The following is a 13,654-nucleotide window of genomic DNA, read 5'->3' on the forward strand; positions in this document are numbered from 1 at the left end:
GCTCCTCCAAAATGGGGATAGCTCCTCCAAAATGGGGATATCTCCTCCAATACTGGGATACCTCCTCCAAAACTGGGATACCTCCTCCAAAACTGGGATACCTCCTCCAAAACTGGGATACCTCCTCCAAAACTGGGATACCTCCTTCAAAATGGGGATACCTCCTCCAAAACTGGAATACAGCCTCCAAAATGGGGATACCGCCTCCAAAATGGGGATACTGCCTCCAAAAGTGGGATACCTGCTCCAATACTGAGATACCTCCTCCAAAATGGGGATACCTCCTCTAAAATGGGGATATCTCCTCCAAAACTAGGATGCCTCCTCCAAAACTGAGATACCTCCTCCAAAACTGGGATACCTCCTCCAAAATGGGGATACCTCCTCCAAAACTGGATACATCCAGGGAGTGCTCCCACACAGAAGGCGCCACAACTGAAAGCTGTTTCTCATCCTCACCTGCCCTGGGTTTTCCTTCCCAGAGAAGCTGTGGCTGCCCCTGGATCCCTGGCAGTGTCCAAGGCCAGGCTTGGAGCAGCCTGGGACACTGGAAGGTGTCCCTGTCATAGCAGGGAGTGGCACTGGGTGTTCCCAAACCAGTCTGGGATTCCTGGGTTTAGGAATTTGTGTGACAACAGCCCAGGGCAGCAGGAGATCTGCCGTGAGGGATTTACAGCTCCCTGCACACCACAGGCTTTGGGAGTCAAAGCCAGGCAGTTTCTGAGGTGCTTTTCCTTTTGTTTTATTACAGAATCCTCAACACAGCTCAGCCCTGCACCAGAAGACAGAAAGAACAGCAACTCCTCAGTTCCCACTCAAAAAACACAACAAAGGCTTCCCGTGGAACCTCCCCTGGTGTCCCTCGTGCCCTGCTGTGGCTGTGGCTGCAGTGAAGCTGGCGGTTCCTGCTCTGAAGGGTTGGCAAGGAAGTTTGGGACTTTCTGCTGGGTTTTGTTGTCTGTTCCTCTTTCAGGACACAGCCTCACAGTGCCTGCAGTTTTCTCAGCAGGGGCAGCTCCGGTCTCAGCTCCCTGTGACCAGGACAGGACCCAGGGAATGGCTGGAGCTGTGCCAGGGAGGTTTAGGGTGGATATCAGGGAAAGGTTCTTCCCCAAAGGGTGCTGGGCACAGCCCCGAGGCTGCCAGAGCTCCAGGAGAGCTTGGACAGGGAGATCCAGACAGCCCCTGCCCCTCTCCAAGCACCACAGCCCAGTCCAGGCCCAGAGGCTCCCGTGGCTCCTGCTGAGCTCCAGCACCTCCCATTCCTCCCCCTCACCCCCAGCACAGCATTCCCACAGGAAAACCGTGTTTAAAAATCCACTTTATTTGGTTGAAGACAAGTCGGTGATGGAGAACTCGGAGCCCAGCACGGCCCCAGATACCTCTGAGGACCCCACAGGCCACGCTCACCCCAGGGCTGGGACAGCCGGGCAGCACCTGGGATCCATCCCTGCGGGGTATCCAGGAGCAGCGCCCCGGCTGGAGCAGCTCTCCACAGCCCGACAGGACACACCTGAGCTTGAGCAGCTGCTGTGAGGTGGCACTGGGTGTCCCTGTGTCCCAGGCCAGCACAGCAGCAACGCGGAGCAGGGAGGAGTCCGTGAGCCCCGGCTGCAGGAGCTGGGAGTTACTGGGAGTTACTGGGAAGCCCAGGCTGGAGCCACCCGAGCGTCCCTGGAGGTGGCACTGGGGCCAGTCCCTGGCCTGCAGCCAGAGCAGCAGTGGTTGTATCCCTTGGGAGGAGGAGGAGGAGGAAGATTTTCCTGACCAAACTCCCCCCATCTCTTCCCTTAGCTTCGTGGATCAGGAAAAATCCGGGGAGGAAGTGCAGCCCAGTGCAGGAGGTGGCGGTGGGAAGGAGCAGGACATGGGGGGACACTGCAAGTGTCACCCCGGTCCCCTCGGGGCTCGGAGGAGGCCGGCAGCAGCCACGGCCGGTCCCGGGAACGGGGAGGGTCCCGGGGGTCTCCGTGGGGCCCTCAGTTGATGGGCTCGTACTCGGAGTAGCGTCTCCTCTGCGCCAGCAGCACGGCCAGGCTGCCCAGCAGCAGCATGGCCAGGGGCGTGCCCAGCGCCACGGCCGCGATGGAGATCACCAGGGGGGAGAAGCTGTCCCTGGGGGGCTCCCCGAAGCCCAGCAGCACCGACCTGCGCGAGGGGACAGGAGGGGACAGGAGGGGACAGATCAGGACAGGGATGGGCTCTGCCCCACGGCTGGGAGCCCTGCGGCTGCCCCGCCTCAGAGGGTCAGGCCAAGATCCCACACAGGGCAAGGGAGGCTCCTCGAGGAGCTTTACAGGATTGCAGGGAAACTCGAGAGTTTGGAATGGAGACTGTCACCAAACAGAGAAACCCTGTGACCTGCCAGTCCCCAAACTGCACATCCTTAGAGACCAGGAGCATCCTTTGAGACCCTTCACACCCTCTGTTAGTGACCAGGAGCATCCTTTTACACCCTTCACACCCCTCTGTGCATCCTTAGTGACCAGGAGCATCCTTTCAGACCCTTCACATCCTCTGTTAGTGACCAGGAGCATCCTTTTACACCCTTCACACCCCTCTGTGCATCCTTAGTGACCAGGAGCATCCTTCCACACCCTTCACACCCCTCTGTGCATCTTTAGTGACCAGGAGCATCCTTTGAGACCTTTCACACCCTTCTGTGCATCCTTAGTGACCAGGAGCATCCTTTCAGACCCTTCACATCCTCTGTTAGTGACCAGGAGCATCCTTCTACACCCTTCACACCCCTCTGTGCATCCTTAGTGACCAGGAGCATCCTTTCAGACCCTTCACATCCTCTGTTAGTGACCAGGAGCATCCTTCCAGACCCTTCACACCCCTCTGTGCATCTTTAGTGACCAGGAGCATCCCCCCAGACCCCTGGGACCCCACTCACCAGCTGAGGTATCGCTTCTCCCGGTACACCTCTCCCTCCTCTCCCCCAAAGGACACATTGAGGGCGCTGACGGTGCAGGAGCTGCCCAGACTGTCCCCAAAGTAGGCCTGGACAATGCTGGACACGGGCAGGGTCCAGTTGGCCGCCTGCAGCCCCCCAGCCCGGCACTGGATCCCGTCCTCGCGCCGGGGGCTCTGTGAGCCGTAGGCCGTCGCCTTCCACTGCAGGAACCCCAGCGTGGAGCTGCCGTTCTGGGACTCAGCGAGCAGGGACAGCACCTGCGGAGGGACAGGGTGAGGGGAAGCACGGCAGGGTCACCCCCCAGCCCGGGGACACCCCCGGCTCACCTCGAAGATGGTGGGGGTGTACTCGTCGTCGATGGATCTCTCCGAGCGCAGCCTCCGCGCCGCCCCCGCCTCCTCCACCGTGGCCACCTCCAGCACGAAGCGGGAGCTGTTCCCCCGCGGGGCCACCCCGGCCAGGACGAATTCCAGCTGGGAGCTGTCTGCCGTGTGCAGGAGGCTGGGCAGGCGCCCGGCGCGGCCACCGGCCTCGTACGCTGTCACCTGCAAGGGCACGGGTCAGAGGGACAGCCCGGGACGCTGAGGTGCAGCATTCCCCATCCAGGAGGAATCAGGAATCAGGACAGGGCGTTCCCCGTGTCCCCTGCCCTGCACGCACCCGGAATGCCAGGCTGCCGTTGGAGAAGGCACCGCCGGGGTCGGCGGCCGGGACCCCGCTGAGCTCGGCCGTCAGTGCCGTGAGGTTCAGGGTGTGGTTGAGGCTGTCCCAGGAGAACTCCGACAGGTCATAGGTGGGGTAGAAGAGCTTTCCCAAAGGTTTGGCCTCGCTGAACTCGTACAGCTGCAGGGAGGGAAGGGGAGAGGGGCTGGGAGAACCGGCAGGACGGGAGCTTGTGATCCAGGGAACAGGGCAGAGCTGCCTCAGCCAAGCAGCTCAGGCTGGAGACAGACACTGGATGGGAATGGATGGGAATGGACGGGAATGGTGGGGATTTCCCTGGAGCTGGGAAGCTGCCCAGGGACCCTCTGCACCCCCAGCCGTCCCAGAGCAGCCCCCAGCCTGCAGTACCTTGTTGAAGACCACGGCCGTGGAATAGACCACGCTGTCGGGAGGGTCGATCCAGACGGCTCCGGCAGGGCTGGGGGAGAGCAGCCGTGTCCAGTTGACCCTCAGGGCACTGCTGGGGCTCTGGGTGGCCACCAGGAGCACGGCGGGGGCTCCGATGCTGCTCCACACGTAGTGCAGGCTGTCCCCGGGCCCTGCCGCCCGCACATGCAGCAGGTTCACGGAGGAGTTGTCCCAGCCGGGGTTGTACTGCATGGACACCTGCGGGACAGGGACAGCGCTGGGGGCGGCTCCGAGCCCTGCTCCAGCCCAGCGTCCCGGCAGGACGGGACATCGGAGCTGCCCCGGCTCCCGTGACTGCAGCCCGGGTATTGCTCAACACGCTGGGTCAGCATTTCACAGCCGGACGTTTGGGAACAGCTTTGAGCTGCTTCCCAACCCACAGCGCCTTCCCTGCCCATGGCCCTTCCCTGCTCAAATCCCCTTCCACAGCCCCTTCTCTGCTCAAATCCCCTTCCCTGCTCAAATCCCCTTCCACAGCCCCTTCTCTGCTCAAATCCCCTTCCCATTCCACAGCCCCTTCCCTGCTCAAATCCCCTTCCCTGCTCAAATCCCTTTCCCATCCCACGCCCCCTTCCCTGCCATGCTGGTCCCACTGGATTAGGACAAAGGGGACACGAGGGACAGAGATGGGTGGCCCTGGTGTCCCTGCAGGACGGGGGTGGCAGGGCAGGGGTCACCCCTGTCCCCGTGTGTCAGGACACAGCTCCAGCCCCACGGGGGATGTGCCCGGTGCGAGGCCCCGGGGGCTCCTTCTCCTCCCCAAACCCGGCACGGCTGGGCCCCAGCGGGACCGGGTGGATCTCGGGGGGGTCCGGCCCAGCCCCGGCTCCAGACAGGATCCTCCGAGGCCACAAACGAAACCTTCAACACGAGCAGCGATTTCTTTACGTTGAGGGTGGCAGAGCCCTGAACAGCTGCCCTGGGCGAGCACGGAGTGTCCCGCTCTAGGGACATCCCACCCCACCCGCACCGGGTGACCCAGCCTGGGTTGGGTGATCCCGGTTCCGACCCGGGTGTCCCGCGATTCGGAGATTCCCCGGAGGAGCGGGAGGGGACGCGGGGGGGTCTCGGGCACCGCCGCAACGCGGCGGGAGCGGGACGAGCGCCCGGCAGAGGCCGGGGAGAGCGGCGGGGGCTCCGCACCCCGGCCCCGGCCCCCCAGCCCCGGTAACGCCGGTGCCGGTACCCCCCGAGCCCCGCTCACCTTCCGGGCCCGCTCGGCCCCGGCCGCCGCCAGCAGCGCCGCCAGCAGCGCCAGCCCCGCACCGGCGGCCATGGCGCGACCGGGCCCGACCACGGCACCGCCCCGGGACCGCCCCGGAACCGCCTGGGACCGCCCTGGGACCGCCCTGGGACCGCCCCGGGACCGCCCTGGGACCGCCCCGGGACCGCCTGGGACCGCCCCGGGACCGCCCTGGGACCGCCCCGGGAACAGCCTGGGAACCGCCCCGGAACCGCCCCGGGGACCGGGCTGGCACCGCCCCGGAACCGCCTGGGACCGCCCCGGGACCGCCCCGGGGACCGGGCTGGGAACAGCCTGGGAATCGCCCGGGGACCGGCTGGGAACCGCCCCGGAACCGCCCCGGGACCGCCCCGGGACCGGGCTGGGAACAGCCGGGGACCGGCCCGGAACCGGCTGGGAACAGCCTCGGTACCGCCCCGGAACTGCCCGGGGACCGCCCTGGTACCGCCCCGGTACCACCCCAGTACCGCCTCAGAACCGCCCCGGTACCGCCCTGGAACAGCCCGGGGACAGCCCCGGAACCGCCTGGGATCCGCTTGGGAACGGCCCCGGTACCGCCCCGGTACCACCCCAGAACTACCCCGGTACCGCCCCATGCGCTGAAGGAGCCCTTGTGAGCGCCGGTGCGTGCGGGATGCGGATGGAGGCAGGAACCGCTCCGGGTTTGCCCTTCTGCTTCCCGCCCCTTCCATCCCCCAGGGCAGCAGAGACCCCCACGTCCATCCCCCCCGGAGTGGAGCCCCCTCCTCCATCCTCACACCCAGCAGAGACCCCCACGTCCACCCAGCAGGACAACGAGACCCTGCTCTCCTCTGGAGACCCCACTGCACCTTGTGGAGCTTCAGGACCTTTGGGGGTCTCTGAAGTGTCACCCTCAGGCCTCTGGACCACCCCAAGCTCCAGAGACCCCTCACTGTCACCACCCCGCACTCTGGAGACCCCCACAACAACAGAGACCCCCCACAACAACAGAGACCCCCCACAACAACAGAGACCCCATTTCTACCCCCAGGAGGGCAGTGGAGACCCCCCTCCTCCATCCTCCCACCCAGGGGAAACTCCCTCCTCCATTCCCCAGGGCTCCAGAGACCCCCATGACCACCCCAAGCTCCAGAGACCCCCCCAAATCCAAGGGAGACCCCACCTCCATCCCCCAGGCCACCACAGACCCCACCCTGGCCACGTTTTTGCTGCCCCAGTGCAGGTGCAGCCCCTGTCCTTGCCCTCCCTGAAGCTCCTGGTGTGGCACAGACCCCCTGGCAGTGCCCGGCCTGGGGGGTTTTCCTCCCCCTCACCCCTGGCATAGGCATTAAATGAACAATCAGACAGAAATAAAGAATTTATTTAGAACTAAACCTGAACCCCAAACCCAGGGGGCTCCCCCACACCGCACAGCTGGACCCAGGGGAGCTGTGAGGGGGGACAGCAGGGAGGAGCATCAGGGCCACAAAATGTCCCCTCATGTCACAGCCCTGTCACAGCCCTGGCCCTCTTTGGGGTGGGTGGTGGAAGCAGAGGTGCCCAACCTGCTGGGTTTTATTGCCCGTGGGGCAGGAGAAACAACCCGAGCTCACGGGAAAGGAGCTTCCAGGGGAGCATCCCAGCATTTGTGTTGGTTTTAGGGATGCCAGGGGAACATTCCACAGCTTTTGTTGGTTTTGGGGATTCCAGGGGATCATTCCAGAGCTTTGGTTGGTTCTAGGGTTGTCAAACGAGCATTCCATGGTTTTTGTTTGGTTTAGTATTGCCAGGGGAGCATTCCACCATTTTTTGCTGGTTCCAGGGTTGCCAGGGGAGAATTCCACTGGTTTTGTCAGTTCTAGGGTTGCCATGGGATCATTTCATTGTTTTTGTCAATTCTAAGCTTGCCAGGGGAGAATCCCACCATTTCTATCAGTTCTAGGATTTCCAAAGGAGAATTCCACCATTTCTGCTGTTTCTAAGGTTGCCATGGTAGAATTCCACAATTTTTGCCAGTTCTAGAGTTGCCAGGGGAGAATCCCACCATTTTTTGTCAGTTCTAGGATTTCCAGAGGAACATCCCACCATTTCTGCTGGCTCTGGGATTGCCAGGGGGAGCATTTCACCATTTTTTAAATTCTAGGGTTGCCAGGAGAGAATTCCACCATTTAACTCGGTTCTAGGGTTGCCTGGGGAATGTCCCACTGGTTTTATTTGTTTCTAGGGTTGCCATGGTAAAAATTCCACCATTTTTGCCACTTCTAGAGTTGCCAGGGGGGGCATTTCACCCTTTTTGTTGGTTCTAGGATTTCCAGGGGAGAATTCCATTGTGTTCTTTGGTTTTAGAATTCCCAGGGGAGAAATTCCATTGTGTTCTTTGGTTTTAGGATTTCCAGGAGAGAATTCCATTGTGTTCTTTGGTTTTAGGATCTCCAGGGGAGAAATTCCATTGTGTTCTTTGCTTTTAGGATTTAGGGGAGAATTCCATTGTGTTCTTTGGTTCTAGGATTGATTCCCAAGGGAGAAATTCCATTGTGTTCTTTGGTTTTAGGGTTTCCAGGGGAGCATTCCCCCATTTCTGTCAGTTCTAGGGTTGCCTTGGGATCATCCCACTGTTTTTATTGCCCTCACAGGGTGGGGTTTGGGGATCTCAGACACAAATTCCCTGCCCCTCTCCAGATGGGGATTCATTCCTGATGCTATCTGAGGTCTGGAGGGAGAAATACAGGATTCCACACGAGCTCCCTCTTCCCTACAGGGCATCCCAAACATCCTTTTTTGTTGGGAGTTTGGAATGTTCCAGAGCAGAAATCAAAGTTTTCCTGATTCTGATGGGGAGGGTGGGATAATTAGCAAAAACCCAGGGAGGGTTCCCTCACTGGGAACAACGTCCTGCAGCAGTGACAGGACTGGTGTGACTCAGTGTTTGTGTCCTGCAGGGAATGGGAGCAATTCCTCCATTTCCTCACCTCTCCCAGCACATTTGGCTGAATTTTTTCCTTTCCAAATGGGAATTTCTCTTCTTGCTGGGAGAACAGGAATCCTCAGACCTCCTCACCTCATGGGCAGCGCACCTGAGGGTGACCTGGTGAGATAAGAGGGGAGCTGAAGGTTTGGGAAGATTACAGAACCCACGGAAATTCTGCAAAAGCCAAAAAAGGAGCTGCAGGACCTTCTGCAAAAGAAGCCAAAGGAGACCAAAAGTGCAGCTGGGAGACACTGGGAGCTCCGTGTCCTCCTCATACAGGAGGTGATGAACAGAGCTCGTCCCACACACAGTGACAACTCTGGTGCCTGAATTTGGGGGTCACAGGGGTCTCCTGGCCTGGCACGGGGTGTCCCTGAACCTGAGGGGGACCTGAACCTGAAGGTTGTGGCACTCTGGGCTTCCCAGACACGGCAGCAGGAGGAGAACACACCTGGTAACACCAAGGATCTGCTCCTTCCACACTCATGTTTAGGGAAGAGGAGCTCCAGCTCTTCCCAGAGCTGGAATCACAGTTTTATTGCTGCCCCTGTCCCAAAATGCACATGAAGATATTTCATTCTTGATTTCCTGAAGGCAGGAGTGATCTCTGCACAATCTGCCCTTTCTCCCTTCGTTCCTACTAAATTTTCCTTTGGGTCTGTCCCACTCACTGCCCAGGTATTTTCTCTTTTTCAGAATAATCTTCTGGCCTTTTCCCCGGGGATGTGATGGAAATGACAATTTTGCCATGATGAACACGGGGGCAGAACTTCCAGCACCACCAGGGCCTGGTTTTCCAAGCAGGCTGAGCTCCAGCATTTGCACAGACACCACAAGCAGAAAAATAAACAAGCCAAGCCCAGAGGTGGAGATGGACTGGTTTTCTACTGGAGACCAGAAATCCAGTCAAAGGGAGAGCATCTGGGATTGGCAAGAGTGCAGAGAGCACGGAGTCATGGAATGGTTTGGGCTGGGAGGGAGCTTAAAACTCGTCCTGTCCCACCCCTGCCATGGCTGGGTCACCTTCCACAGTCCCAGGCTGCCCAAGCCCCGTCCATCCTGGCTTTGGACACTTCCAGGGATGGGGAATCCATGGAATTACCTGTGCCAGGGCCTCCCCACCCTCACAAGGAATAATTTTGTCCCAATATCCCACCTAACCCTGCCCTCTGGCAGTTTAAAACCATTTCAGAGTACAAAGATCCAGGCGGGGAGCATTGAGTCACCCAAATTTACCAAGGTGGACGTTCAGATCACTTCTTTGGCCACACATGTGAAAAAACGACCCCATTTATCCCAGGATAAAGGTTCTGACCCGCTGCCCTCCCTACTGGAGAGCACAGAACTCCCCTTTAGGAGGAAGGTATCAAAAATGGGACAGCGCTGGGGGCACACGTGGGGTTAAAACACCTGCTTGGAGGAGATACCAAAGGGAATGAGGGAAGGGGGAGATGATGGAGGAGAAAATGCTTGAGGAAAGGAGCACAGGGACGTTACATCCATCAGCTGTGCCAGGAAAAATCATCCCCACCCCGTGCAAACCCTCGGGGGGGTTATAAATGTAACAGAGCAGGACCTGGGAGGGAAATGGAGCTAAAATAAAAGAGCCACCTGCCTGGAGATCATCTCTGCCGGGACTCGAACCCGGAACCTCTGGATTAGAAGTCCAGCGCGCTCGTCCATTGCGCCACAGAGACCTCACCGTGAGGGGAGCGGCGGCTCCAGAACTGAAAAATCCGCGGCGCCGCAGGGTCCGGCGCCCACCGGCACCTCCCCGGCACCGCCAGCGTCCCCTCCCCGCACGGGGACACGGCGGGAATCATCAGGAATAATCCCGGGGATGAGCCGTATCTTGCTCGGCAGCGGGGATGCAGCAAAAACCTGGATGAGGGCTGGTATCCGCCTGTCTGGCAAGCTTTGCGCAGCATCCCCGGCGCTCGGCTGCGGGCAGAGCTAAATCCTGGAGCAGAGTTTGTTGCTGCATCTCCATCACAGCATCCTCCTCGCTGCAGAAGCCGAGGGATAAAGATGAAAGAGGATTTAGCTCACAATGGTGAGGGGAGCTCTGAAAAAACGCCGAGAAGCTGAGGTGTGAGCGGAGAAATGAAAGGGAACGCGGCTACCGTGGGTTTCCTTTCAGCGAGCTGTCAATCAGGGGTTTAATGAAGAAACATTGTGCTCTTCTGTTGGGAAGAAATGAAAACGGTGTCAGAACAACAGGAAAGGTCCGTTTGCAGCCACTGACCTATTAAGAATTGATCAGACTCCGTTGGGAGGAGCACGTTTGGAATCCCTGAACGGCAGAAATTTCAGGCTGCTGTTTGCTCCCAAACAGCCCCGATTCCCGTGGAAGGGGAGGTGTTAGGGGCAATCCAAGAAGAGGAATTCCCTGGCACCGGGAGCTTTTGCCTCAAGGTCAATGCCTCAGGCTGGTGAACAGCCCAGAGCAGGGATAAAACAAGAGGGGATTCACTCCACGGCGGAACCACGGTGAGAAACTCAAAATTGAGGATAAACCCCCCGTGTTTAGAGGGTGAAGATCACACCAGGTGAGCTCCACCTGCACAGGACAGGTTCCTGCTGCACCCCTGCTTTCCTCAGAGCCCGTTCTCCCTGCCTCAGGCCGGGACACCTCTGTGCTCATGGCTAAAATCAATCCTGTGCCAAATCCCTGCCTCCCCCTGGGCTGGCAAAGACGCGGCTGCTGCCCAGACTGAGCTGTGGAGTTGTGTGGTGCTGAAGGGAAGAGGCACAGCACTGAAAATCTCAGCACACCTAATGCAAACCCGAAGGATCTGGTTTTCCTTTTACTCGTGGAAAGCTTCACGGTTGTCTTGACAAGTAAAATCCACCTTGGAATGGTGGGAAAGAAGGCAAGGGTTGAACTTCTATGAGAAAAACCCTTCCTGCTGCAAAAAGATAACCCAGTGAATTGATAATCCTCGAAATAAATCCCTCTGTGAACCAACTGTGATCACACTGTGACCTGGAGAAAACTCAAAAGTCTGGAAAACACCCATCTGCAGGGTGACCAAAGGCTGTGCTTAAAAATGTCACAGAAAAAAATCTTAGACAAAGATATAAAGCTGTAAAGGATGAGAAAAATCTCCCACAGCCTGTGACTGTGTGCTCCTCCTGAGGGATGAAGACACCAACTTTCAATGTGATTTTGGGAGGCTGCACCTCGAAAGTGCCTGCTTTGAAGTCACCAGCAAGCAGAAAATCTGGGGATGATTAAAGAAACAGCACAAGCCCTCAGAGGAATGGCTGTGGCTTTATGGGCAGCCACAACCCTGGAATCAGAGGTGAAGGAAGCCTGGAGCTCCCCACAGCCCTAATTGCACCAAACGCAGGAGAGGAGCAGGAGTTTGAGCATTTCCTGATGGAAATTTCTGTCAGGGGAAGTGTGGGGAGGACCAGGGATGTGCCAGAGGAGCAGCAGCACTGCCAGCAGAGCACCAGAGCCTCACCCTCACCCTCATCCTCATCATCCTCATCCTCATCCTCACCCTCATCCTCATCCTCATCCTCATCCTCACCCTCATCCTCATCCTCATCCTCATCCTCATCCTCACCCTCATCCTCACCCTCACCCTCATCCTCATCCTCATCCTCATCCTCACCCTCATCCTCATCCTCATCCTCATCATCCTCATCCTCATCCTCATCCTCCTCACCCTCATCCTCACACTCACCCTCATGCCAGCTCTGGGGGTACCTGCCAGGTGTTTTTGTACCTTTGATAACCCCCTTAGTCCTCCCTGAGGTCCCTCTGTCCCTTTGGGATGTGACAATTTTGGAGGGAGCAGCAGAGGTGCCACCAGGCTTTGTGTTTTTTTGGTGCTGGGGGAGGCCAGTGCCTCCCATTCCCTGGGAAGAGAATTCCTCTTTCACCACCTCAGCTACCATGGCAGTCTGAGTTTGCTGCTCTGCTCTGCTGACACGCAGAAGCATTTCATCAACAGGGGATCCTTGTGGTAAAGTCACTAAAATAGATTTTGTTTTGCTGTTGGCATCGTCAAATGCAAGCAATCAAAAAAGATAATCTTTCATTTCCACTGGCAAATCTGAATTATCTTTGATTACATCCCACAAGTGATTAACAAAATGTGAATAACTTTCACCAATCCCTTGCTTTACATTAGAAAAGGCTGGACTCTTTTTGTCCTGTGGTATACCAAACAAAGTTCCTGAGCAAGCCAAGCAGGTAAGTGCTGCAACTCTAAAGGATATTCTCTAAAGGGTAAAAGAATTCTCCTGAGCCAGGAGAAGATCCCTGTGGGGACACAGAGGGGGAAAGGACACAGAAATGTGTCAGGAGTGAAAAAACAACCCAGCTCCTCCCTGGCCACCTCAAATCATTTCCCGCAGACAGGGAGAACACGAGCCACGAGCAAGGAGCAGTGGCCCGGAGTGAACCTGGAGAATTTACCACGTAATAAACCTGGGAAAGGCCTTTGGGAAGACAAACTCTGAGCAATTTGATGAGTGATGGAGCCTTCAGATCCACCTCAGCTAAAGCTGCTCCAGGGCAGCATCACCAGAGCAGGGAGACTCAGAAATGCTCTGCACACCGAAAGAAAGAGCGGCAGAAAATCCCCACCAGAGCTGGGAGTGCTTTGTGGTATCCAGAGAAAGGTTTTACAGTACAACTACAAATAAAACCACAAGGTTTTATTGTACAAGCACCCAATTCCCCAATAAAACCTTCCCCAGGAGCCACCAAGCAGAGGGTAAAGCTGTGTGACCTGAGGCCAAAATTCCACTAACCATGTGTGACGGTGCAGGCTCTTCCTCAAATCCTTACAACAGCTATATTCTTATTTTTTCCTAAATTTGTAATGCCTTTTTCTCCCTTTGCAGGACACAAAAGGCAGCCAGGTGTCTTTTTCTTGGTGTGACCATCATATCACACATATTCAACCTCTCCAGTGCCTGCAGCCTTGCTCAGTCTCTGGGACTGGGCTCATTTAAAACACCTTTATCAGGAATTCCTGCATTTTGCCCCCCTGAAACAATCATGTGAGACACAGACACAATTTTGGGAGGTTTTGCCATCAGCTGCACGGGCTGGAGTCAGTGGCTGTGCCAAAACTTGCTGGATAAGTGGCTGATTTTCCACCTTTTTTCTGCTTTTCTACACTTTCAGTTAGAATACAGCGCGTGGTTTTTTGAAAAGCAGATGCCTCGTACAAATGATTTGTTTGCGTTTTGCTGGACATCAATCCTCAGAAGAGATATATATTTTTTTTTTTTCATCCCAGGTTGAAGCAAAAACCAGCAGGGATAAAAGGAGCGAAGAGAGGCTGATTTTCCTGGGGAGAGCGGTGGATTTTAATCACAAAGTGGAAAATTATAAAGGGACACTGAGGGATGGTTTGTGAGGGAAGGGATCCAGGATCAGCCAGGGATGGGCAGGGACTTCCACCAC

At 57.2% G+C, this 13,654-nt stretch overlaps 1 protein-coding gene and 1 non-coding gene across 2 annotated transcripts; both read right to left on the reverse strand.

The window, feature by feature from the left end:
• Positions 1 to 1,303: 1,303 nt before the first annotated feature.
• Positions 1,304 to 5,397, reverse strand: GLMP (glycosylated lysosomal membrane protein). Its single transcript, XM_063420484.1, has 6 exons — positions 5,256 to 5,397; positions 3,992 to 4,249; positions 3,581 to 3,763; positions 3,247 to 3,465; positions 2,900 to 3,177; positions 1,304 to 2,148 (listed from the first exon to the last, which is right to left on the reverse strand). Exons 1-6 carry the CDS (start codon positions 5,325 to 5,327, stop codon positions 1,980 to 1,982), a joined length of 1,179 nt encoding a protein of 392 aa, XP_063276554.1. The 5' UTR covers positions 5,328 to 5,397; the 3' UTR covers positions 1,304 to 1,979.
• A 4,449-nt stretch (positions 5,398 to 9,846) lies between these two features.
• Positions 9,847 to 9,920, reverse strand: TRNAR-UCU (transfer RNA arginine (anticodon UCU)). The gene has a single exon. It is a non-coding gene; the product is annotated as a tRNA-Arg (tRNA).
• Between the last annotated feature and the right edge of the window lie 3,734 nt (positions 9,921 to 13,654).

Source organism: Prinia subflava, chromosome 31, assembly GCF_021018805.1.
Source record: "Prinia subflava isolate CZ2003 ecotype Zambia chromosome 31, Cam_Psub_1.2, whole genome shotgun sequence".
NCBI classification, from domain to species: Eukaryota; Metazoa; Chordata; class Aves; order Passeriformes; family Cisticolidae; genus Prinia; species Prinia subflava.